General features: G+C 49.9%; 1 protein-coding gene across 10 annotated transcripts in view; it reads right to left on the bottom strand.

Moving 5' to 3' along the window:
- Positions 1-13,102: 13,102 nt before the first annotated feature.
- The window catches only part of ILF3 (interleukin enhancer binding factor 3), a 51,712-nt gene continuing 38,156 nt past the window's right edge, over positions 13,103-26,658 (bottom strand). For 2 of the 10 annotated variants that reach the window (XM_053583235.1, XM_053583234.1), the window contains 13 exons: positions 26,050-26,161; positions 25,523-25,620; positions 24,840-24,951; positions 24,639-24,749; positions 23,852-24,051; positions 22,732-22,899; positions 22,283-22,420; positions 21,994-22,170; positions 21,748-21,901; positions 21,579-21,632; positions 17,946-18,308; positions 17,189-17,317; positions 13,103-13,775 (listed from right to left, as the gene is read on the bottom strand). In XM_053583235.1, coding sequence (XP_053439210.1) covers positions 13,639-13,775; positions 17,189-17,317; positions 17,946-18,308; positions 21,579-21,632; positions 21,748-21,901; positions 21,994-22,170; positions 22,283-22,420; positions 22,732-22,899; positions 23,852-24,051; positions 24,639-24,749; positions 24,840-24,951; positions 25,523-25,620; positions 26,050-26,161 — 1,953 coding nt within the window. In that variant the 3' untranslated portion in view covers positions 13,103-13,638. Of the gene's footprint in view, positions 13,776-17,188; positions 17,318-17,945; positions 18,309-19,791; positions 21,137-21,578; positions 21,633-21,747; positions 21,902-21,993; positions 22,171-22,282; positions 22,421-22,731; positions 22,900-23,851; positions 24,052-24,638; positions 24,750-24,839; positions 24,952-25,522; positions 25,621-26,049; positions 26,162-26,658 lie in introns of those variants that run through there. The other 8 variants (XM_053583239.1, XM_053583236.1, XM_053583238.1 and 5 more) reach the window with 8 other exon arrangements.

The following is a 26,658-nucleotide window of genomic DNA, read 5'->3' as shown; positions in this document are numbered from 1 at the left end:
TAACTCACAGCAACCTCAAACTCTTGGGCTCAAGCCATCCTCTTGCCTCAGTCTTGCAAGTAGCTGGGACTACAGGTGCCCGCCACAACATCCAACTATTTTTAAAGACTGGGATCTCCCGGGCGGCGCCTGTGGCTCAGTCGGTGGGGCGCCGGCCCCATATACCGAGGGTGGCGGGTTCAAACCCAGCCCCGGCCAAACTGCAACCAAAAAGTAGCTGGGCGTTGTGGCGGGCGCCGGTAGTCCCAGCTACTCGGGAGGCTGAGGCAGGAGAATCGCCTAAGCCCAGGAGTTGGAGGTTGCTGTGAGCTGTGTGAGGCCACGGCACTCTACCGAGGGCCATAGGAAGAGACTCTGTCCCTACAAAAAAAAAAAAAAGACTGGGATCTCCCACTTGCTCAGGCTGGTCTCGAACCCGTGAGCTCAAGTAATCCATCCACCTCGGCCTCCCAGTGCACTGTGAGCCACCGCGCCTGGCTTCTGAGCAACAATTTTTATTTTATTTTATTTTTAAATAAAATAAAGTGATTATCTTGCGTCAGCCTCCCAAGTAGCTGGAACTATAGGCGCCCACCACAGCACCTGACTATTTTTTTTTTCGTAGTTGTCATTATTGTTTAGCAGCCCAGGCAGGGTTCGAACCCTCTAGCCTCGTTGTATGTGGCTGGTACCCTAACCACTGAGCTACGGGTCGCTGCCTCAGAGCAACAATTTTATCCTGCATGAAATATGAAGATTTGTTATATGAGCACCATCTCAGCATAAGGACGCTGTTAAAGATTGATTAAGGCGGATGAGCTCTACAAAGTGCCCGGCACACACTTTAGTCCTATCTCATTGCTTTGTTTTTTTTTTTTTGCAGACAGAGTCTCACTTTATGGCCCTCGGTAGAGTGCCGTGGCCTCACACAGCTCACAGCAACCTCCAACTCCTGGGCTTAAGCAATTCTCTTGCCTCAGCCTCCTGAGTAGCTGGGACTACAGGCACCCGCCACAATGCCCGGCTACTTTTTGGTTGCAGTTTGGCCGGGGCCGGGTTTGAACCCGCCACCCTCGGTATATGGGGCCGGCGCCTTACCGACTGAGCCACAGGAGCCGCCCTCTCATTGCTTTGTTACAAGAGCTTAGACCAGGACTTACCACATAGTTAAGTTTCTTTTTTTTTTTTTTTTTTTTTTTGTAGAGACAGAGTCTCACTTTATGGCCCTCAGTAAGAGTGCTGTGGCATCACAGCTCACAGCAACCTCCAACTCCTGGGCTTAAGCGATTCTCTTGCCTCAGCCTCCCGAGTAGCTGGGACTACAGGTGCCCGCCACAACGCCCGGCTACTTTTTGGTTGCAGTTTGGCCGGGGCCGGGTTTGAACCCGTCACCCTCGGTATATGGGGCCAGCGCCTTACCGACTGAGCCACAGGCGCCACCCACATAGTTAAGTTTCAGTTTTCACCTATATATATGCCCCACTAACCCCAGACTCCATGCCACACAGGGGAGGTGGGAGTCAAGGATTTATCCAGCGCTGTTTGTGTTCTATCTATAATAACAGTATGTAATATATAATAATCGTGGGCCTATTATATATATATATTATATATCCCCCACTTACCTCAGACTCCATGCCTACAGGAGTAGGTGGGAGTCAAGGATTTATTCAGCGCTGTTTGTGTTCTATCTATAATAACAGTATGTAATATATAATAATTGTGGGCGGCATCTGCGGCCTAGTGGGTAGGGCGCTAGCCCCATATACAGAGGGTGGCGGGTTCAAACCTGGCACCGGCCAAACTGCAACAAAACAATAGCCGGGCGTTGTGGCGGGCGCCTGTAGTCCCAGCTACTCGGGAGGCTGAGGCAAAAGAATTGCCTAAGCCCAGGAGTTGGAGGTTGCTGTGAACTGTGACCCCACGGCACTCTACCGAGGGCGATAAAGTGAACTCTGTCTCTACAAAAAGAAAAAAATATATATATATAATATAAATATACACACACACATATATACATACATATATAATAATCGTTATTGTTAGATATAAGAATGATGTCTATCCTGATCAGCAGAGGGCGCCATTGACCCAGAACATTTCCTCTCAGATGACAACTATCTCAAATGCAGCTACTCTGGGCAAAGACCAGATCTGGGAGGCTCAGCCTCTCTCTTCTCCTGTAAGAAATCGGGCGGCGCCTGTGGCTCAGTCGGTAAGGCGCTGGCCCCATATACCGAGAGTAACGGGTTCAAACCCGGCCCCGGCCAAACTGCAACCAAAAAATAGCCGGGCGTTGTGGTGGGCGCCTGTAGTCCCAGCTACTAGGGAGGCTGAGGCAAGAGAATCGCTTAAGCCCAGGAGTTGGAGGTTGCTGTGAGCTGTGTGAGGCCACAGCACTCTACCGAGGGCCATAAAGTGAGACTCTGTCTCTACAACAAAAAAAAAAAGAAATCTAATGATACCAGTTTCTCAGGCTGGTGGTTCATCCTCTGTGAAGCGGCAACCAGAAGATGCCCCCCAAAGGGACCCACATCAGGGCCTTTCCATTTGCTCTTTCCTTTGCAACATTAATTATTTCTGAATTCCCCATGTATGACTCATATTTTTCACTGCTTTTGCCGTACCTCAAAAAATTTTGGCCCCCTTCCCCAATGTCAAGAACACTGCTTCTTAGTGGCATCCGTAGCTCAGTGGGTAGGGCGCCGGCCACATACACCCCGGCTGGCAGCTTCGAACCCAGCCTGGGCCAGCTGAACAGCAATGACAACTGCAACAACAAAAAAATAGCGGCGTTGTGGTGGCGCCTATTGTCCCAGCTACTTGGGAGGCTGAGGTAAGAGAATTGCTTAAGCCCAAGAGTTTGGGGTTGCCATAAGCTGCGACGCCACGGTGACACAGTGAGACTGTCTCTAAAAAAAACAACACTCCTCGGGCGGTGCCTATGGCTCAAGGAGTAGGGCACCGGTCCCATATGCTGGAGGTGGTGGGTTCAAACCCAGCCCCGGCCAAAAACCACAAAAAAAAAAAAAAAACACTCCTTAAGGTGGAACATGATGTTTCCTTTAAAGAAAAATTTTAGGCTAGGGTCGGTCCTGTGACTCAAGGGGTTAAGGCGCCAGCCACACACACCAAAGCTGGTGGGTTGCAATCCAGTCCAGGCCCAACAAACAACATTGATGGCTCAAACAAAAAAAAAAATGGCCGGGCGTTGTGGCGGGTGCCTGTAGTCCCAGCTACTTGGGAGGCGGAGACAGGAGAATCGCTTGAGCCCAGGAAGGAGTTGGAGGTTGCTGTGAGCTGTGATGCTACAGCGCTCTACCCAGGGGGACAGCTTGAGGCTTGGTCTCAAAAAAAAAAAAAAAATCTATATGATTTGAGTTCCCAGGCACTTCATCGTTTTGATTTATTTTTATTTTTTTTTGCTTTCAATTTCAGCTGGCTGTTCACTCTTCTTGGTTTGAAGGTTTTTTTTTCTTATTCTTTTTTTTCTTTCATGTTCTTTCTTTAGCGATTCTCTTGCCCTTTGCCACCCAAGTAGCTGGGACTACAGGCACCCACCACAATGCCAGGCTATTTTTTGGTTGCAGACATCATTGTTGTTTGGCACCTGGGCTGGATTGGAACCCGCCAGCTCAGGTGTATGTGGCTGGCTCCTTAGCCACGTGAGCCACAGGTGCCGAGCCTGTTTTGAATTTTTTAAAAATTTTCATGTGGACCAACTGCACTATATGTTTGTTTTATGCACTTCTCTGTATTTTTAGAATTTCACATTTTAATGAGTACTAGCACATTCAGAAAGTATAAAAGGCAACCTCACTCTCACCCCATCAACCCAGCTGCCCCTTCAGACTTTCTTGTAACATATTTTATTACATTTTTGTGTCCTTCCAGTATTTCTTCATGCAAACAAAAACAAGCACAAAGCTAAAAACATACATATATGTAGTCCTTTTATACAAAAGGAGGCCTCATCTTACACTGGTGGGCTGCACCTAGCTTTTTGTCTACACCTTGGAGATCATCCCATGGGTCTAGGCTAAAGCAAATCCATCTTGTATACTAGTCCATCTTGTTGATTTCTTGTTTTGAAAATTATTTTTTTTTTGGCTGGGGCTGGGTTTGAACTCGCCACCTTCGGCATACTGGACCAGCGCTCTACCCCTTTGAGCCACAGGCGCCGCCCTTGAAAATTATTTTTAATTTTTTCTTTCTTTTTATTTATTTATTATTTATTTATTTTTTGCAGTTTTTGGCCAGGGCTGGGTTTGAACCTACCACCTTCAGCATATGGGGCCGGCACCCTACTCCTTTGAGCCACAGGCACTGCCCTTTTTTCTTTTAGAGACAGAGTCTTATTTTGTCACCTTCGGTACCAAGTGTCGTGGCATCACAGCTCACAGCAACCTCCAACTCCTGGGTGTAGGCGGTTCTCTTGCCTCAGCCTCTTGAGTAGTTGGGACCACAGGCGCACACCACAACACCTGGCTATTTTTTTGTTGCAGTTTGGCTAGGGCCGGGTTTGAACATGCCACCGCCCTAGGTTATGAAGCCGGTGCCTTACTCACTGAGCCACAGGTGCTGCCCTTTTTTTAAGTTTTTGATAGAGAACGGAGTCTCATTATATAACCAAAGCTGGTCTTGAACTCCTGGGCTCAGTGATCTTCTCTACTTGTCCTCCCAAAGTGCTGGGATTACAGATGAGCCACTGTGCCCAGCCATCAAGTCAGGACTTCAGATTAAGTCCCTAGATTTCTACTTTATCTACTAATACTGTAAATCCCACTGTTAGATCAGAACAACCTTGACTGTAAATCCTGCTCTCAGGCAGACTCACATAGCATCCTCATCAATTGCCCAGCACATTGCTTCCCTATCGTGTATGAGCCCTGGAAATGGCTTCTCTTCATAAATCCCCATTAAATTCTTCATGAGAAATTGCATATATCAGCATCATTATTCTGCTTCCCACCTTCCTAGGCCTTTGGGGGTAGATTTGCACAAACCTGCTTACCAGGAATATCATACCAACACATGAGTCTCTTAGTTTTTTTTTTTTGGCAGTTTTTTTTTTTGGTCAGGGCTGGGTTTGAACCCGCTATCTCCGGCATAATGGGGCCAGTGTCCTGGCCCTTTGAGCCACAGGCACCGCCCTCTCTTTGTTCTTTTTAACAGTTGCCTATTATCCCAAAATATGAGTGCACCGTAATCATATATGGAATCCACCATTGATTTGATTTTCACTTGAGTTGTAATTTTTTGTTTCTACAAACAATGCTGCAATGAAAACCTTGGATGCACAAGACTATGAGGAAAGGGCCAAGGAAGGGGAAGGGAGTGGGGAGGTTAGGGTGGAGTGAGGGTAATGGGTGGGGCCACACCTACAGTGCATCTTTGCATCTTAGAATGGGTACAGGCGAAACTCACTAAAGGCAGAATACAAATGTCTGCATACAGTAACTAAGAAAATGCCATGAAGGCTACGTTGAACAGTTTGATGAGAATATTTCAGATTGTATATGAAACCAGCACATTGTACCCCTTGATTGCACGAATGTACACAGCTATGATTTAACAATAAAAAATAAAAATAAAAAAAAACCTTGGATGTAAATCATTTCATGAGGCAGCAAGCGTATTTTTAGGACAAAATTTCAGGAGGATGATTAGGTCATTAGTGGTTTTTTGGCTAACACTTGATGACCCAGGCCAGCCCCTGAGTCTAGAGAATACCGTATCTACTAAGGCCAAGGCTACTTTTTGGTAGAGAGTGCCATTGCCAGATATTTTCCAAGACTCCTCTACAGCAAGAAGTACAAGGCTCCAATCACAAGTTGGCTCAAAAGCCAATGGAGAAGAAGAAACAGGCCCCTAGGCTAGAACCCATAAGAGCTGGAGGCAGCTACATCTAGACTACAGAGATTGATGAATCTAAGAACACTGCATGTCAAAATTTACAAGATGCAGCTAAGCACAGTGGCTCACACCTGTAATTCTAGCACTTTGGGAGGCCAAGGAGGGAGGATCACTTGTGGCCAGTTTGAAAAATTGAAACATTGGCTCAGCACCTGTAGCTCAAGCAGCTAGGCACCAGCCACATACACTGGAGCTGGCGGGTTTGAATCCAGCTTGGGCCCACCAAACGACGACAACTAACTAATAAATGGCCAGGCATTGTGGTGGGTGCCTATAGTCTCAGCTACTTGGGATGCTGAGGCAAGAAGATCATATAAACCCAAGATTTTGAGGTTGCTGTGAGCTGTAACGTCACAGCACTCTACCAGGGTAACAACCTAGGACTGTCTCAAAAAGCAAAAAAAAAAAAAAAGGCCAGGCATGGTAGCTCACGCCTGTAGTCCCAGTACTGTGGGAGGCCGAGGCAGGTGGATTGTCTGAGCTCAGAGGTTCAAGACCAGTATGAGCGGCAGTGAGCCAGAGTAAGCCCCGTCTCTACTAACAACATCAAAAACAGCCAGCACCGGGCAGTGCCTGTGGCTCAGTCGGTAAGGGGCTGGCCCCATATACCGAGGGTGGCGGGTTCAAACCCGGCCCCGGCTGAACTGCAACCAAAAAATAGCCCGGTGTTGTGGCGGGCGCCAGCTACTCGGGAGGCTGAGGCAAGAGAATCACTGAAGCCCAGGAGTTGGAGGTTGCTGTGAGCTGTGTGATGCCACGGCACTCTACCGAGGGCTATAAAGTGAGACTCAGTCTCTACGAAAAAAAAATAACCGGGTGTTGTGGCAGGCGCCTGTAGTCCCAGCTACTTGGGAGGCTGAGGCAAGTGAATCCTAAGCCCAAGAGCTGGAGGTTGCTGTGAGCTGTGAGGCCGTGGAAGTCTACCAAGGAGGACAAAGTGAGACTCTATCTCTAAAAATAAAAAAAAAAAGAAATGGTGGCATATGCCTGTAGTCTCAGCTATTAAGTAGGCAAGGCAGAAGAATCACTTGAGGGTGGTGCCTGTGGCTCAATGAATAGGGTGCCAGCCCCATATACCAAGGGTGGTGGGTTCGAACCCAGACAGATCAAACTGCAACAAAAAATAGCTGGATGTTGTGGCGGGCGCCTTTAGTCCCAGCTAATTGGGAGGCTGAGGCAAGAGAATTGCCTAAGCCCAAGAGCTGGAGGTTGCTGTGAGCTGAGACGCCATGGCACTCTACCAAGGGCAACAAAGTGAGAAAAAAAAATCATTGGTGCAAGGCTGGACGCAGTGGCTCACACCTCTAATCCTAGCACTCTGGGAGGCTGAGGTGGATGGATTGCCTGAGCTCACTGGTTTGAGACCAGCCTGAGCAAGAGCAAGACCCCATCTCTAAAACTAGCTGGCCATTGTGGCAGGTGCCTGTAGTCCCAGCTACTTGGGAGCCTGAGGCAAGAGAATCACTTAAGCCCAAGAGTTTGAGGTTGCTGTGAGCTGTGATGCCACAGCACGCTACCCAGGGTGACCTGGTGAGACTCTGTCTCAAAAAAAGAAAAAATAGAATTGGGCTGAAAGATATTATGAAGATGACCAGAGCCTGGCACTAATGCCCAAAGAGATTCAAGAAAAGTTTATGAATATACCGTACCAGGCATTATTCCTACTATGGCAACACAGCAGCTAATTAGCAGACAAAAAGGCATGCCTTTACTCATATGAATGGCAAAACATAACTATAGTCCAGAAAGTAGAAGGGAAGAGGAGAGTGTGGGGAGGGGAGGGGGGAAATGAGAGGAGGGAGGGTATTCGGAGGGACCTCACCTAATGTGCATGATGCAATAGTACCTTTCAAAACTATTAAGAAATGAGTATAGGGTGGCACCTGTGGCTCAAGGAGTAGGGCGCCGGTCCCGTATGCTGGAGGTGGCGGGTTCACACCCAGCCCCAGCCAAAAACCACAAAAAAAAAAGAAATGAGTATAATTGTGATGGATGTGTTAGTTCAATGTAAGCATTTCACATTGTATATTGAAGCAGTACCGTGAACCCCATAAATGCATCAATGTACAAAGTTATGATTTAATAAACAAAAAAAGCTTGCCTTTGAAGAATGCACATATATAAAACATAATGTGTCAGGCAGAGGGTGGTGGGTGCTGGTAACAAGAGAACAGAGTGGAATAGTTGGGAGGTGGCTTGAAAGGATGAGGAAGAGGCCATACTCAGATCTAAGGAAGCATCCTACAGCAAAATCCTTGAGGTTGGAATGTTTCTAGATTCCTTGCTGGGCAGGGAGATCGGTGTGGCTGGAAGAATTCAGCAGGGAAGCAGATGAAGATGGGGAGGTGACAGCGTGTGATGCCGGATCCTGGAAAGGACTTGTATTTTCCCGAGCCTAGTTGGAAGGTAGGGCTTTCTTAGGTGAGCATGGAGGGAACCTAAGGGTAGTGCACAGCAAAGGTTCAGAGGCACCTACTCAAGAATGATGGCGCCCCTCCCCTGGGAGGCCTAGGGGTTTCTGGGCTGATCACTGGAGATGGTACTAAGGACGTGGATTCAGCACAGCTGACAGTTCAGCGTTCAGTTGCCTGAAGACCACAGAAGTGGCGTCCCAGGGTCTCACATGTGGACAGCCTTTTAACTCTGCGGTCCCTGCATTGGGTGCATCCTACATCAACAGTGTTGCTGGGAGAAAATGACAGAGAACCTACCAAGCGGGTGGAATTCACAGGGCGGAGTCTGTGAAATCTACTTGTCAGTGGCCAGGGGGCCTCCTGGGAAGGGAAGGCGGTTGCAAAAGCTGGGCCTGGGAAGTTTGGGAATCACCCCCACGGCAGGACCAGGACAGGGTGCTATCAGATCAACTTGCCTCCTCTGTGATCGCCTGTGGCTAAGAGTCTCTGTCACAGTGAAACAGTCTCACTATGTGGCCCTGGGTAGAATGCCGTGATGTCACAGCTCACAGCAACCTCAAACTATTGGCTTAAGTGATTCTCTTGCCTCAGGATCCCACCACAACACCCAGCTAGATTTTTTGGGGTTTTTTTTGCAGTTTTCGGCCAGGACTGGGTTTGAACCTACCACCTCTGGTATATGGGGCCAGCGCCCTACTTCTTGGAGCCACAATAGTAGTTTTAGAGACGGGGTTTTGCTCTTACTCAGGCTGGTCTCAAACCAGTGAGCTCAGGGTGTTGAAGTCTCTACACAGGCAGGCTCTAACGTTCTGAGAATTAAAGATCAGGTGGATGTTGTGTGGGTCCCTTTATGTGTGGGACATAGAGGTCCCAAGAACCTGAAGGTTATTTTTCTCCAGTTTGTTCACCCGAGCAGGGTTGGGACTGACCTTCTGATATTCTTTATCTGCCATAGCCTGGGGGCCATGCAGACTGAGCTTAGACGCCTGCTCTTGCAGGAAAGGCTTGTGACCTCCATGGTCACTCCCTGTACAGTCCTGCTGGTCTTCCCACAGCAGAGGGGAAGCCCTCTCTCCTTGGCAAGTCTATGTCCCTCTCAGGGACTCAGTGTAGGATATGCATTTTTTTTTCTTTTTTGAGACATACTTTCACTTTGTCACTCTCAGTAGAGTGCCAATGGCGTTACAGCTCACAGCAATCTCAAATGCTTGGGCTTAAGCCATTCTCTTGCCTCAGCGTCCCAAGCAGCTGGGACTACAGGCCACCACAACACCCGACTATTTTTTGGTTGCAGTTGTCATTGTTTGGCAGGCCCAGGCCAGATTCTAACCCACCAGCTCAGGTGCATGCAGCTGGCGCTCCAGCAGCTGAGCTAGTCACCAAGCCTGGTTTGAGTTTCACTTTGTCACCCTGGCATCATAGCTCACAATAACCTCAAAATTTTGGGCTCTCGTGATCCTCTTACCTCAGCCTCCCAAGTAGCGGGGCTTACAAGTGCCCACAACACCCGGCCTGCTATTTTCAGAGATGAGTTCTTGCTCTGGCTGGTCTCAAACCCATAAGCTCAGTCAATCTGCCTTCCTCAGCCTCCCACAGTGCCTGGCCTGGCTATGCAGCTTTTCTTTACTTTTTTAGAGACAGAGACTCACTTTGTCACCCTTGGTAGAGTGCCATGGTGTCACAGCTCACAGCAACCTCCAGCTCTTGCGCTTTTTAATCCTCTCAGGTCTAGAAGCTGTGGCCTTACCTAATCCAGGATCTTGCCACCTGCTCAATGTAAGCCTCACTGGGGGATCCAGACCTCAAGCCCTTCTGCTGGTCTGTGGCCCCCACTCTCCCTTTTTTCTATACACCTACTGACAGTCCACAGAACAGCTGCTTTAAAGTTGGCCTGGGGTTTTCCCAGCTCAGAATCCTTCCATGGCTCTCCATTGTCCCCAGAATAAAGGCTCCAAAGCCCTGTCTGTGCATTTGATGCCCCTCATTACCCCATAGGCTGCCCGCCACGTACTCACCACTCCCTTTTTGTCCAAGATGGTTTCATGCACCCCCCCACACCCCACTTTCAGCTTCTTGAGACCCATCTCACCTACACCTGAATCTTCTTCACCCGTGCTGTCACCTTTCCCTGGTGTCTCCTCCTTCCCCCCCTCCTCCAGACATGGGAGGTCTTCCTGGACACTCCCTGGACAGTGACCCACCACACAACCTGGCACGTTAACTACCACCCAATAAACACATGCTGAGTAATGAAACGCAAACACAAGGAGTCTCATTTATTCTTATGGGTTAAAGTGAGCCTATGGCTTCTGGTAAGGTTTACTGGGCCACTGCCTAACATCACGTCAGAGGTCTCAGGTTTGTGCAGTGCATGGCCCATGTACGGTACACACTGGAGTCCACAGGCCAGCACCCCTGTTGCAGAGGGAAGGCAAGGGGGTTGGGGGACCAGGTACTCAACAGTCCTTCCAGGAAGAGCCCCTGACGGCATTAGAAGGGTTAGAGGGGAGTTTCCCTGCCAGGGGCAGGGGCCATCATGTAGCTGGATGGTAACCCCCAGGTCAGACTAGATCCTAGCCCAGAGAGACAACCAGGGCTCCCGTGACTGCTAAATGCAAGGCAGCAGAAATCCTGGGTCTGTGCCCCTCATTACGGTTCAGAAGTCTCCTTTAGTTCCAGGGTTACCAATTCTGGATAATCCCCATTTATCCCCCAGAATCAGTCCAGATTCCCAGCAAGGCCCTGCCCTTTCCTCTGCCATCCCAGCCTCTGGGCATGTGTCCCCAGTCCCTGAACCCATGGACTAGCCACAAAGTACCCCATTCTTGCCAGGTAAGCGTGGGCACCCTGCCTTTCCTGATGATGCACCTTGTATCCTCTGCTGGTAGTGAGAAGTGGATGTCTGGACACCATACACCCAAAACACATTGCTACGCTGAGAAAGCTCTCCAGGTTACCTTCCAAGCTTTTGAAGGGACCTGGCCTAGAAGTCCTTTATCATTGCTCAAGGTAACAGCCATATCTGAACACAGCTTCCTGAAGTGGCAGGTTGTGAGGGCTGGGACACTGGCATAGGCCATCCTGGCATCACTGCCACCAGTGAAGTTCCTGCCCCTGAGTATAGTGAGGGCACAAATGGCACAATATGCTCCCGAGCTGTCCCCTTTGGACAGGTGCCTGATGGGCTGCAGATTTTCAACAGGGAGTGAATCCTTTTCCTGTATTGTGTCAGGATTCAAAACTCATGGCAGTGGTGGTCCATGTGATCAGAAAGTGAATGGAAGGAAAAGTGTGTGCCAGAGAATACAGCTGCTTGTTTGGAGGTTGGAGGAACTTTGTAGGTGGGACAAGGGTAAATTCCTCCTCCTCCCTGGCTGTCTGAGTAATGTAAGCTATATACTCTCACCTCAAACACAAGGTTCGCTGATCTGGTACAAGTCTCTTCTTATCCCAGGCACTAGACATTTCTGAGAAAGCAGACAGGACAAGAACACCTCCCCTCAGTCAGGGTAGGACCATCCCTCAGGTCTGTCCTCTTACCTATCCATTGCTGGGCTGATGAAATCCCAGGGCAGTTCCGGACAACTCAAATTTTTGCATCACGGGTCGACTCTGTTTTCCCTCTCCCTGGGCTGGGCCACTGGTATATGAGACCTCCTCTGCACTAGCAGAATGAATTACTCCAGTGTTTCCTTTTCTAGTGCATAAGCCCTTTTTTTCACCTCTGTATGAGGGCAGATCTTTATTCCTTGAAAGCATCTTCTCAACAATTCTGAGAAAGGTTCTCACTTCCGCCGGTAGCCATGGTTCCCCAAGCATGGGAGGCCAAGCAACAGCACCTGGTCTTAAAGCGGAGAGGTAGCTTCCTGTCATTGCAGTCAGCTGGCAAGCAGTGAAGGGTTCCCACAGATAGGTGATATCCTAGGCCTGGCAAGCGGTGCTCTTCCAGACAGGCTGAAGCAGAAGTAGTGCCTGAATATAAGTGCTGCCTCTGTTAACAGTGGCCCCATCCCTCCCTAGGCAGAGGGAAGAGCTGAGAAGGAGCTGCTGTAGGGGAGGGTTTCTCCACCTCTGTGGACCACATTTTAACACAGACAGTTCCATGTTTTGTGCGCTGCCCCGTGCAGTATACCGTCTTTAGCAGCATCCTTGATTTCTATCCACTGGATGCCAAGAGCATCACCTAACATTAACAAATGTCCTCTAAACACTGCAAAACTTCCCTGTGAGACAACACTGACCCAGACTGAGAACCACTGCTCTTTGGAAAACTGCTGAAATAAGTCCAGGCAACAGAAAATACCTTCAGCTCTCCTTTCTGTAAATCTCTTGAGTGGCACAGCTCTGGGGGTCAAGGCTGCAACAAAGACACAAAGCTCCATCCTAGCACAGATAGTCCTCAGCTGGGGCTTACCCAGGGTTACAACTGCCCTTTTGAGATTGGGTTGAGGTATGGATGCTATGGGGACATTTTACTCCACAATGCAAGACTCTGCACTTAAAACTACACCAGAATCAGGGAGCAGAAAACAAATCAGACGTCAAAGACCAGAGCAGGCCACTGTCTACAATTCTGCAGATGGCTGGTGGGTGTATCCACAGGATCCCAGGTAACCAGGCAGCTTGTTTTCGCTAAGCACAGAGTAAAGGTGTCTAGAGGCCTGGAGGTGGACCCTCCCCGGTGACCAGGGACTATCCCACCAGCCCACCCCACTTTCCTCGGAGTGGGAACAGAGCGGGAGAACCAGTCCATCCACTGCTGGTGGGTCAGACACCCAGGCCTAAGACAGGCACAGTTTTCTTTTTCTTTATTTGTCTACATTCATCTTAATTCAGATGTACTGCCTGAACGACCCAGACATACAAAAATTCCCCCACTCTTTCCCACTGGTTTTTAAAATAAATCTTCACTTATAAAACTGAAACACTAAAGCATTAAAATACAGAAAGCTCGTTTAACTCACTTCACAAAAGCATTAACAAATGATGTATCCCTTCTGTAACTATTTAAAGACAAACTGAGTTAACACAAATACCAATTGTAAATAGACAGAGGGATACTGAACTGCCAATAACGCAAAAACTCTATCCAGACAAAGATGTCATGGCAACTAACAAACCATTGAAGACATGGAGTCCCAAACACGGCTAAATAATGGATCACAGGACGGGTCATGGAAGTGACCCGCTGCACCTCACGACACAGCAACGTGGACGGGGTGAGGGTAGGGCCTAGAGGGGCTGGTTGACATGTTAACTGTGATGCATAAAACTGGATCTTCCAATGGGGAGTAAGTGCAGAAGGTACAAATCTCCGCCCCGCGGGGGCTTATCTGTACTGGTAGTTCATGCTGTGGTCTGCGTTTCTGCCATAGCCACCCTGTGACGACTGGTAGGAGCTGGGGGGGCCGCTATAATTCTGGCCAGACCCTGGGGAGTTGTAGTTTGACTGTGATGAGTAGCCTCCTAGGAGAGAGATGAGGTGGTTAGAGCTGAGGGACCTGGACCCACCCAGTCACCAAAGCTCAGGATCTCAGCCCAAACCTAAGGACACAAGTGGGCAGACCTGCAGGCTCTGTGTTAAGTGGCTGTCAAACACTATCAGATCTATAACCCTGTGTTAAGTGGCTGTCAAACACTATCAGATCTATAACCCCATGTACGTGGCACTGTGCACTGGCCACGTACACAGGGGCTGGAGGGTTTGAACCCGGCCTGGGTCTGCTAAATGATGACAACTAGAACAAAAAAAAAATAGCCGGGCGTTGTGGCAGGCACCTGTAGTCCCAGCCACTTAGAAGGCTGAGGAAAGAGAATCGCTTAAGCCTAAGAGTTTGAGATTGCAGTGAGCTGTGTCTCCACGGCATTATACTGAGGGTGACATAATGAGACACTGTCTCAAAAAAAAAAAAACAGAAAGATCACCAACAACCTTAGAGGTGCGACCCTCATAACCCTGGCTTCTAGAATGAACTGTACCTTGGATTGCCTGAGCAGAGCCTAGCTGCTGGCTTGAACCTCAGTGCACAATCCAGTTTGGCCTCAGTGTCACCCATTATTTCTTCCTTTCTTCTTCTTTTTTTTTTAGCAGGCTGGGGCTGGGTTCAAACCCACCAGCCCTGGGCCATGTGACTGGCGCCCTACCCACTGAGCTACCGGCACCACGCCAATGTCACCTATATTTCAAACAAGTGCCAACATTTTAAGAGTGGGGACACTGGGCGGCACCTGTGGCTCAAAAGGGTAGGGTGCCAGCCCCATATGCTGGAGGTGGTGGGTTCAAACCCAGCCCCGGGCAAAAACTGAAAAAAAAAAAAAAAGAGTGGGGACACCATCAGCTCTCCTAAAAAGTCTGTGCAGTTGGTATGCCTGAACCCAGTTATTTTTCTTTTTTTTAGTATCATAATAAGCCTAATAGTGCTCATGGACATAAGCTATATTTATTCTTTTTTTTTTTTTTTGGTTATTGGCCGGGGCTGGGTTTGAACCTGCCACCTCTGGCATATGGCACCGGCACCCTAGTCCTTGAGCCACAGGCGCCGCCCTATTTATTCTTTTTACATTTTATTTCTTTTTTGCATTTTTTTTTTTTTTTTTTTGGGCTAGGGCTGGGTTTGAACCCACCTCTGGCATATGGGGTCAGCGCCCTACCCCTTTGAGCCACAGGCACCACCCTTTACATTTTTTTTTTTTTCTTGAGACAGAATCTCACTATGCTGCCCTCAGTAGAGGGCCACTGCGTCAGCTTCACAGCAACCCCAAACTCTTGGGCTTTAGGGCGGCGCCTGTGGCTCAATGAGTAGGGCACTGGCCCCATATACCGAGGGTGGAGGGTTGGAACCCAACCCCAGCCAAACTGCAACAACAACAAAAAAATACCCAGGTGTTGTGGTGGGTGCCTGTAATCCCAGCTACTCGGGAGGCTGAGGCAAGAGAATTGCCTAAACCCAAGAACTGGAGGTTGCTGTGAGCTGTGATGCCATGGCATTCTACCGAGGGCAAATAAGTGGGAGTATCTTAAAACAAAACAAAAAAAACTCTTGGGCTTCAGTGATTCTCTTGCCTCAGCCTCCCAAGTAGCTGGACTACAGGCGCCTGCCACAATGCCCAGCTATTTTTTGTTTCTTTTTCTTTCTTGAGACAGTTTTACTATGTTGCCCTCAGTAGAGTGCTGTGGCATCACAGCTGACAGCAATCTCAAACTCTTGGGCTCAAGCGATTCTCTTGCCTCAGCCTCCCAAGTAGCTGGGACTACAGATGCCTGCCACAATGCCCAGATATTTTTAGAGACAGGGTCTCACTCTTGCTCAGGTTGGTCTCAAACACATGTCCTTTTTTTTCTTTTTGAGAGCCACACTCTGTTGCCCAGGCTAGAGTACCATGGCGTCATCATAGCTCACAGCAACCTCAAACTCCTGGGTCTAAGTGATCCTCCTGCCTCAGCCTCCCAAGTAACTGGGACTTACAGATACCTGCCACTCCACCAGTCTATCGATCTAATTTATTTATTTTTTAAGACAGAGTCTCATTATTATTATTTTTTTTTGTAGAGACAGAGTTTCACTTTATGGCCCTCGGTAGAGTGCCATGGCATCACACAGCTCACAGCAACCTCCAACTCCTGGGCTTAAGCGATTCTCTTGCTTCAGCCTCCCAAGTAGTTGGGACTACAGGCGCCCGCCACAACGCCCAGCTATTTTTTGGTTGCAGTTCAGCCGGGGCAGGGTTTGAACCCGCCACCCTCGGTATATGGGGCTGGCGCCTTACCGACTGAGCCCCAGGCGCCGCCCGAGACAGAGTCTCATTATGTCGCCCTTGGTAGAGTGCCCTAGTGTCATAGATCACAGCAACCTCAAAATCGTGGGCTTAAGAGATTCTCTTGCCTCAGCCTCTCAATTGGCTGGGACTACAGGTGCCCATCACAATGCCTGGCTTTTTTGTTGTTGTTGTTGCAATTGTCATTGTTATTTAGCTGGCTCAGACTGTGTTCAAACCTGCCAGGCTCGGTGTATGTGGCTGGGCACCTTAAACAATGTGCTACATGTGCCAAGCCTCTATTTATTTTGAAGCAGAATCTATGTCGCCCTCAGTAGAGTTCCATGGCAGTTCCATGGTGTCACAGCTCATAGCATGCTCCAAGTTTTTTTTTTTTTTTGAGATGGGAGTCTCACTGTGTGGTGTCAGCTCACAGAAACCTCAGAATCTTGGGCTTCAGCGATTTTCTTGCCTCAGCCTCCCAAGCAGCTGGGCCTACAGGCACTCACAAAAATGCCCGGCTATTTTTTGTTGCAGTTGTCATTGTTATTGCTAGCCCGGGCTGGGTTCGAACCTGCCAGACTCGGTGCCTGTGGCTGACACCGTAACCAGTGCTACAGGCACGAGCCATCCTAAAACTCTCGGGCTTAAGCAATTCTCTTACCCTTGCTTCAGCCTCCCTAGAGTGAAGCTGGGACTACAGGCGCCACCACAACGCCCTGCTATTTTTTTTTGTTGTTATTGTTGTTTAGCAGGCTGGGGCCAACCCTGGTGAACCCACCAACCCTGGTGTATGTGGCCGGCACCCTAATCACTGAGCTAAGGGCGTTGAGCCCATTTTTCTGTATTTAGTAGAGACAGGGTCTCACTATTGCTCAGTCTGATCTTGAACCCCTTGACCTCAAGGACCCTTCCCCATCATGACCTCCCAAAGTCCTAGGATTTTAAGTGTGAGCCACTGCCCGGGGCCCTGAGTTGTGTTCCTATGGGGTCCCACACAGAAGCCACGGTGCAACTACCACTGTGGCCTTGCCCATGGTGCTCTCTCCTCCCACCAGGACCACATCTCTCCTCCTTGCATCAGCTGGGACCCCCATGTTGTGCCACCTTGACTCTAGGCCCACCTTGTTTGCCTTGGTATGAGGAGCCGCCCCCAGAACCTCCGCCATAGCCCCCGTGTGAGCCTGGGTTGTAGGATGCCCCGCCTGAGCCATAGCTGTTGCCACCACTCCGGCCTCCACCACCACTGTAGTCTGTGGGAGAGAGCACAGGGCAGTTAAGAGGCCTTGGGAAAGATACAGATGGGGAGGCTCAAGGCTGCATGGTGTACCCCTGAATGTGACAGGCCCTTGGGCCAGATGCTGGGCTTGTGTGGATTCCCCTGTTTAGACATGGCACACGTCAGCCCAACAGAGACATGCTAGGCTGGTTGCTGAGCTCTGAAGGCAGCCCTGTCTTGTCCTCCTACCTGCTGCAAGAGGTTCTGCAAGGCCTCCAGCCTGCTGCTATGAGGATGACCGCCCTCCCACTCTGCTCAGTGTACTACTGCAGCCTACCAGGCTTGTGTGTGAGGGAGAGGGAACAGCAGAGAAAGTGAGTCAGACTCACTCCTCGACCAGATGCAGCACTTACAATGCCGTCTCTAGAGCAGGTACCAGGTCTCCGCATGGCCTACACCTCTGCGCCTCAGCAACAAGGGCTATTAGAGAAGGTGCTGTGGGAGTCCTGCCTCTTGGATCTTCCCTAATACCTGCCCACAGCCAACACAACCACCTGTCTGCCTCTTGGTCTCCCAGCAGTGCCCAAATTCTGGTACTCCATGGGCTGCACTGCAGGGCCCCAGACCCTGGCTAGGCTGAGGGGTGCAGGACGCCAACTCACTGAATTTGCTCTCGTAGTTGTAGTCAGATCCGCCCCCTCCCCCAGGAGAGTTGTAGGAGTTTGAGTAGGAGTAGTTGCCTTGGCCGTGGTTGTAGCCCTTCTGCTTGCCCTGCGGGGGACCGTAGCTGCCATACTGGCTCTGGCTGTAGGACTGCTGCTGGCCCTGGTGGGACTGGTAGCCTGAGCCGTAGGAGGGCTTCTGCTGGCCCCCATGCAGCTGTTTCTTCCCGGCGTGTTTTGGGGGCACTGGTGAGTTGTAGTTGTCACCTTGGTAGTAGGAGCCGTAGCCAGAGGAGCCTCCACCGCCCCCGCCTCCACCGCCACCAGCATTCCCAGAATGCCCTCCGTTGCTGTAGAACTGACCTAAACAGGGAGGCAGCGGGTCAGGCGTAGCATCGGGAAAGGGCAGGAAGAGGGGAGGGAAGGGAAGTCATAGCTGTGGGCCCTGAAGGCTGATCAGCAAGCCTGCTGCCCAGAGGCAGAGAAGAGGAAGGAGAGAGGAACAGTGGCCCCAGTCATTAACGCAGCCCTGCTGGAGCAGCCCAGCCTTCAGTTCCACTCACCCATCAGCTGATGACAACAATGGATCTTTGCCAAGCAGTGCACGACAGCAGCCTTTGCAGACGTCAACATTACAATGAGATGGGTTCTGAGCGCAGATGAGCTGCTGGCTACCCAGACGTCCCCAACAGTGGCAAGAAAAGCAAAGCCCCAGAGAAGCAATGGGCCACCACCCCTGCTTCCCACTGTGCTGGGAACAGGCTCAGAAGGCATAGGCCTAGGACCCCACGAGATGCTTTCTAACATGACCCCTAAGACCCTCATCATTCTTAGAAGATCAACTAGTCTGAGATGGTTCTTGGAAAAGAAATTGAGACGTGGCCAAAGATACAGGGCACCTTTCTGGTGTTATCTGTGCTAACATGTGGCTGAAGCAGCAGAGCAAGCCCCAGTTTGGTGGAGAGAGACTCGCCAAGCTGGGATCAAGACACCCAGGAGGGGTCTCAAGCTATGGCTCTGGTGACCCAATGCCCGTTCCGCATTCTCAGCACAGCTGCTGGGCACAGGTGTGACTAAGCAGTAAGACCAACAAGTGTACAGTGTGGCCACCACATTCTCAGGCCTGAAGTTGAGAATGTGGCAGTGCAATTCCTGCTGTGGTCACTGTGTTAATAGGCAGCTCCATCAAGGACTCAGGAGGAGTGAAAGGTGGCACTGACTAGAGGAATTTCGCACAAGGGAGCCCCATGCCAAGAGTTGTAGTAGCAGGTATTGAACAGCTTAAAGAGTGAGCACAGTTTGCGGCCAGGTGGTGTCCCAGCCCTGCGGAGCAATACCGAGTGCTCAGCAGGGTAGGGGGCCCTTGGGCTCCTAAGAGCAGGCAGGGCTAAGCACGTCGCTGCCTTGACCCAGACAGCCAGGGGGTCTGTCCAGCTAGGCCCAGAGTGGGTGGGAGGGAGAGAGGATGCTCCCACTTAGCCTGTCCTTCCCTCCCAGCCTCAGCACCAAGGGTCCCATGCATTCCAGGTGGGGCCATCTTGGAAGTCCTCAAGTGCTTTCACCCACTAGAGATGTGTGTGTGGGCTGCTTGCATAGTAGTCTATACAGACCTGACCCCCAGACTGCAGTCTGTGCCTTGCCCCCAACCCTGCCGCCCCGCAACAAAGCCAACGCACTAAGGACACATCCCACAATGCAAGAAAGCAAATATGTGGTGGCTCAGTGAGGAGGCTGGGGTGACGGAATCTTCAGAATCCCTCTCAAGAAGATCCCCAGTGTCCTATACTGAGCACACCACCTTGCCCCGCCTGAAGCCAGGAATGAATGAAGACGCAAGTACCGAGGCCTTGTTACTTTAACATGTATTGATTAAAAAAAAATAAAGGGGATGGGGAAGTTTGCAATGTCATTAAGGATAACTATTCCCTGGTATAAAAAGACATTATTCTCAAACAATAACTTTCTAAAAAAAAAAAAAATACATCATGCAATCAAAGTTTTAAAAAGTTTCACTGAATGTTTCAAACCTCTGGGAACAAATCATGTAGTAACCATTTTGACCAGTTTTTGCCTGAATAACGCAAAATCTTGCAAGTCAACACAAAGGCAGACTTTGCTGCAAAAAAACCCTGCTAACCAGAGCCAAAAACCAGTTTCCAAGGACGGCCCTGTCAGAAAACAGGGACCTCAGTAAAGAGCCAAAATAACCCCATATCTACTTTGCAATCAAGCAGAAGCTTCTAGACCTCTGGAGTCTGTGGCGGCTACAGCTCTGCTGAAGCCAAAGCTCACTGGCAAAGCAGGGGATGTATGTGGCTCTTTCTCCTTGCTTTTAAAACCTCATTTTGGGGAGGAGGGGGGAAAAGACACCAAAATCCAGAATCTCATGTGTTTGCAATTGTAATAAGGACTTGCAAAATTTCCCGTTACCTACCCTTTAAAGCCTGTCTACTTCTTGCACTTATAATGGAAGCACAATTTTGATACCTTTGAGAGTTCACTCTCTAGCTAAACACACCATGAAATATTGTATCCCCAAACAAGAACCCACCAGAGCATTTACAAAAGATGGGAGAAGTTAACTCAGCGCAATACACAGTTCCCCACAATCCCTACAATTTACATGCTCAGAAGAAAAACAAAGCCAGTTGCTCTGGATTCAGATGTGATGAAATCATTTCATTACTGTCAAAGGCATCAACCAAATTTGGGAATTTGTTAAAAGGTTAAAAATTCATACAAAACCTGCTGTAAATTAAGACAAAGGTAGATTAAAATGCATCATTGTCTCTTTGAATAAAGTAATGCTTTCCATAAAAAGCAAAGGTGGGGCTTTTGCCTTGATGCTGAACAACGCTGGCTCTAGAATTCTGTGCAATTCTGCACAAAAATACATTCTCTGAAAAATTATTTTCCACATATTGTGAACTTCAGTATGACCAAGTTCAAAGGCAAATCACGATAAAAACTGCCATTGTCTTAAATTCTGCAGGCTAAGAGTTTCAGACAAGCTGCGGTGAAAAGCCACGGTTGAGAAACCCAGTGAAGCACACACAGGGACACAGCACGGACACTTTGGGTTTTGGAGTTGGAGGAAATTGGAGTAAAAAGTTGATTTTGTGTGCAATACTTTTAGACGCTCTAGGAAGACCCAAAATCATGATAGCCGTAGCAGTCTGTGAAAAAGTCACCTACAAAAGGGGGAGACAGAGCAGAGAGAAGAAATTAGAATTCTTTTGAAAAAGGGCATAGAGCGCCACATTTGAAATTCATGTTTCAGATTTCTCTGCTCCTGTACCCCCCAATGAAGGCTCCTTCTCAAGACCAGAGCTGTGTACTATCACAAGAACGTACTGATAAAGCTGGTGCTTCACTTGGTTTAAAGCAGAGAAATTTAAAATTCTGACTTTTCAGGAACCGTGCATTCACATGAGTTCATGTGCTAACACTTAAAGAATCAATCCCACTCTGTGGGACAGGGTCTTGCGGGCTTTCTGACCTAATCAACACAAAAAGGTTCACACCACACTTTGAGGCCTCTGTGAAGCTGCGTCTGGCTGCCCTCCACTAACTGGGCCCTGGAGCTACACTACAGCTACTTCCCAAGTCAGAGAGAGAGAAACACACACTTACTGTAGCCTGCTGTTGCTGAGTTGCCTCCGTACCCGTAGCTGCCATACCCAGCACCTGGAAGGTGACAGACAGGATTAGAAGTACAAAGTCCACCTGCCTAGCTCAAGGGAGCAGGGACAACCCCCATGCAATGGGGGTACACAGGACAGCACAAGACAAGGGCCCTCACCAGCATTCATGTAGCCTCCGTGGTTGGCGCCACCAAATCCTCGTCCTCGTCCTCGCCCACGGATATTCCCTCCTCGTCCACGCCCTCGAAGGTTAGGGGGTGGGGGGACTTCATTGTGCATGGGGCCTCCCATGCCAAAGCCAGGGTTATGCGGCTGGATAGGAGAGAACATGTACAAGTTACATTCACCTCACTCAGTGATTGTAGGAGAACTCGTAGGCCAAAGGTTCTCTGGGAACTGCTCACCTTAGCAGCAAATTTCGGTCCACCTCTGACAGGTACTGGGGCTCTCTTCTTTTTGTTAGCATCAAGCGCAAGAGGGGTGTCAGGGAAAAGCTTCTCTAGTGCTGCAAGGGCAGCATATGCCTTTGCCACCTTTTTGTTAGAACCAGCACCTTGAAACTTTTGTCCATCCACCTCAACCTGGGAAGAACAGACTTGGGTCAGGGATGACTGGACGCCTGTCCTCCTGAGCTCCCAGTGTCTACAGGGATTGCCCCTCCTAGGAAGCTAAGCAAAGTGGCCTAGTGCTCACCTCCATGACAAACCGCTTGTCATGACTGCCGCCCGTCTCTGAGATGAGCTCGTACTTGAGGCCACGCCTCTTCTCGTTCAGCTCCATAACTGGGTTCTTGCCATGCTTTGTCAGGATCGGCCCCTGCTGTTTCACGTTCTCAGGGAAAACAGCAAAAAAACCAACCACCTCAGTTAGGGATTCCCAGCCTCACACCCCCCAAGCATTTGCCACTCCCTGGCTGCTGACTTATGTGGGAGGCTCCCAGTAACACAACTTCCTCTCCTGCCCCCACTTTGGATATCAGCAAGGCCCTCTGCCAAGGGCATCCCCCAGTTTCCTGTGCAGGATCCTGGCCTGGAAGGTCTACTTGTTGTGGAAACCAAAGACACAACAACTGCTCTGCTCATGAACACAGGCCTGCCTGCCCTTCTCCTGGTGGCTACTGCCAGGGACCATCATGGACTCACCTCGGTAGTGGCATCTGAGGGAAAAGCAGCACTGGGGGTTGAGACAGCTTCCACCACGGGAGTAGGGGCCACAACCGCGGGCTTCGCTTCTGTCTCCTCAGCAGAGTCTTCCCCCTTGCTCGAGTCCCTGCCCTCAGCACCCGTTGGCAAGCCCATGTCCTGTAACACCTGCATACGCAGCAAGCCCCCAGGCTCTGTGAGGGAGGGCTTGGCATGGGGTTACTGAGCAAGTTCTCCCCATGCAGACAAGCCTCCCCGAGTCCCCTAAACCAAAAGTTTGCAAGGTGGAATCCAGCCATCTGAAAAGGGTTCTTTTAAGACCCTAGGAGTCCCTGATTGGAGAACCTCTACCAGACAGACCCTGTGAGGATGGTTTTTTCTTTTTCTTTCTTTAGAGACAGAATTTCACTGTCACCCTTGGCAGAGTGCCATGGCATCAGTTTACAGCATCCTCAAACTCTTGGACTCTAAGCCATCCTCTTGCCTCAGCTTCCAAAGTAGCTGGGACCGTACATAGGTGTCCGTCACAATGCCCAGCTATTTTTAGAGACAGGGTCTCACTCTTGCTCTGGCTGGTCTTAAACTTCTGAGCTCAGGCATTCCACCTGCCTTAGCCTCCCAGTGGTAGGATTATAGTGGTGAGCCAAAGTGCTCAGCCTAGGATGGCAGTTTTTTTATTTTTGAGACAGAGTTTCACTTTATAGCCCTCGGTAGAGTGGTGTTGCATCATAGCTCACAGCAACCTCCAACTCCTGGGCTTAGGTGATTCTCTTGCCTCAGCCTCCTGAGTAGCTGGGACTACAGGAGCCCGCCACTATGCCCGGCTATTTTTTGTTGCAGTATGGCCGGGGCTGGGTTTGAACCTGCCACCCTTGGTATATGGGGCTGGCACCCTACCCACTGAACCATAGGCACAAGTAGGATGGCATTTTTATCGCCAACTGACTTGGCAGATTTCCACGTGGCTGTTTGTTTTTTCAGGGTTTGCATGCCCTGCCAGAAGACTCAGTCTCCACACTACTACTATAAGGGCATCCCTGAGGGGTGATGGCTCACCAGGAGACCAAGATGAAGATAATGGTTCTGCTGTTCAGAAGACAGTGACACTGGCCACACTTACTTTAACGGCCACATGCAGCTTGGCAGTCTTTTTGGACGGTCCAGAGGCCTCAAATGAATTGCCATCAACCTCCACTGACATAGTGAAGATGGGGGCATGGACAGGCCCAGTTTGGGAAACCAGTTTGTACTGCAGGCCTGGCTTCAGCTGATTCAGCCTCATCAGGGCATTCATTGCTTGGGGAGGTTCTGCCTTCTCCTCTAAACACAGAACAGCAAGATGGTTCTAGATCAGGACTTCAGCATGTCTCCACCAGAGAAAAAATTCTAAAGACAAAGTCTCTGTAGCCTGACATAGTGGGTTATGTGGCCACATGTATCAATGCCTGGCCTGAGCTCCTCCCGACTTCCCAGCTGAGGTACCAACATTCTCTGCTTGTGTTCTACACCCACATATATTTTTTTTTTGAGACAGAGTTTCATTTATTAACTAACCCTCGGTAGAGTGCCGTGCCATCACAGCTCACAGCAACCTCCAACTCCTTGGGCTTAGGCAATTCTCTTGCCTCAGCCCCCCAAGTAACTGGGACTACCGGCACCCGCCACAACGCCTGACTATTCTTTTGTTGCAGTACGGCAGGGGCTGAGTTTGAACCCGCCACCCTCGGTATATGGGGCCAGCGCCTTACCCACTGAGCCACAGGTGCCACCCTTCACCCACGTTTAATAATTGTTGGATAGACTTAAAAATCGTGTCCAAAAAAAATAAAACAAAAGTGTGCATCACACCAGTTAGGATGAAACTTTCTGGGAGGATAAAGGGTCATAATGCTAACAGACATCTGTACCTTTCTTTTGAATCTTCTTTTTCTTTTTGCTGGGAGACTTCTCCTCCCCATCTTCTTCCATTGGGCGTTTCATGGGCGTAATGGCATACGTGGTGCTAGGGGGGATTTGAACTGCAAGAAGAGAGCAGGACAGAAGCCACTGAGGAATGCAAGTGGCTGCTCATTAGAGCTACTGCCACCAGGCACCTGCCACAGGCTTACCAGTGTAGTCCACTGGGTTTTCATTCTTTGGTTTCTTGGGCATCTTGGAAGGCAGAGGGTCCATACCCAGGACTTTGTGAAGCTGGCCAAAAGCAGCAAGCCGCAATGCATGCTGAAGAAGGGGAAGAAGAGTCTGACTCAGCTGCCCTGTGCTGATGGCCAAATGTGTGTGTTTACTAATGCCTTCTGAGGACGGGCAGGAGCTGAGGGGCTGCTAATGGTCTCCCCTACAATAGCAAGGGGTCTCCTAACAGCCAGGGGAGAACCTGGCTGCTTGGACCCAACCTTGCTGTAGGGGAAGGTCAGTCTGTGGCCACCTCCCTTTGAGAGGAATACAGGAGACCCCAACCTGGGGATTGATTGCCACACGGAGCCACGTGGTGGGCTTGTAGGGGAAGAAACCCCAGAACAGTTCCCACAGCAAACACATCTCCCCGCTGAACTCGGTGTCTGAAAACAGCACTCGAGCAAGACAAGGGGGCAGACGACAACCACACATGGCGCCAGGGGAAAGAAGCAGCCCAGATTGGGGCACCCTGTATCAGACATGTAAACCCTTCACCTCAATCCCCAACCTGAGCCTTCAAGTCCAGGGGCTGCTCTGACAATACCCAGTAATGGAACTGGAAGCCAGTGAGTACAGACTGGGTAAGGGCTCACGTTGGCAATGGCGATGACTATACCTGCGCACTCTGTGTGATATCTTCCCGTTGCTGTCTGTCTAGATGCCCAATAGCATCAGTGGCTTCTTTTTCACAAGGGTCATAAATGCCAGAACCATCTGAAGGCAGGAAACAAGGAAGATATGCAGAGGATTATCTTTTAGCATCTTGGAAGAGCTGTGCTGGCTGAGGGAACCAGGTGCATTACTCCCCACGCCCCATCCACACCCAGCTCTGGAAAACATGCCGAGCTCGGTGACCCACTCGGCGTCCAGCCCTTGACAGAAATAATCCACATGTGTCTCAGAGAGAGAAAGTCACGTGGGAGTGGGTCACCACTGCCCCCGATCCGCCCACCGAATCACGGCTGCAGACTCGGCACAGGGCTGGATATGATGGTGCAAGAGGGTAGTCACATGCTTTAGCCCTACAGGGGGTGGACACGGAGCTGCTGCTGCCCTAACCCAGTTACTGGACAAGCATGGAAGTGGCCTCAGGGCCTCAGTTACTGTTCTTGCCCTGCCGCCTACAAAGCACAAGGCCCCAACCTGGCATCACGATGCCCGAAGCCAGGCACTCCAGGACTCTCCGGAGGGCCTCACCAGCCCCCATCGGTCTGTTGGCTGTGCCGATGGATTTCTCACACAGAAGCTCGAGAGGCTGTAAGAGAAAAGGGGACAAGGAACCACAGTCTGAGGGACAGGGTCAGCTGGTGCTAAGGAACTACTGTATATGTGCAGAGGAAAGCCTGGGGCTTGGCACCCGTAGCACAGTGATTACAGTGCCAGCCACATACACCAAAGCTGGCAGGTTTGAACCCAGCCCAGGGCAGCTAAGCAACAGTGACAACTGCAACAAAAAATAGCTAGGCGTTGTGGGGGGTAACTACAGTCCCAGCTACTTGGGAGGCTGTGGCAGGAGGATTGCTAAAGCCCCAGAGTTTGAGGTTGCTGTGAGCTGTGATGCCATAGCACTCTAACCAGGGCGACATAGTGAGACTGTCTCAAAAAGAAAAAAAAAAAAAAAAAAAAAAGGAAAGCCTGGGAGTCACAATCATCCACTCTTGTCAAAGCCAAAGCCCAGGGCTAAGCCAAAGCCACAGCACCAGGGGCAATGTCCATCAATTTTCTTAAAGAGCTAGACATGAGGCTTGGCTC

Source organism: Nycticebus coucang, chromosome 3 (genome assembly GCF_027406575.1).
Source record: "Nycticebus coucang isolate mNycCou1 chromosome 3, mNycCou1.pri, whole genome shotgun sequence".
Lineage (NCBI taxonomy): Eukaryota > Metazoa > Chordata > Mammalia > Primates > Lorisidae > Nycticebus > Nycticebus coucang.
The sequence above is the reverse complement of the archived record's forward strand: the minus strand, read 5'-3'. Positions and strand labels throughout refer to the sequence as shown.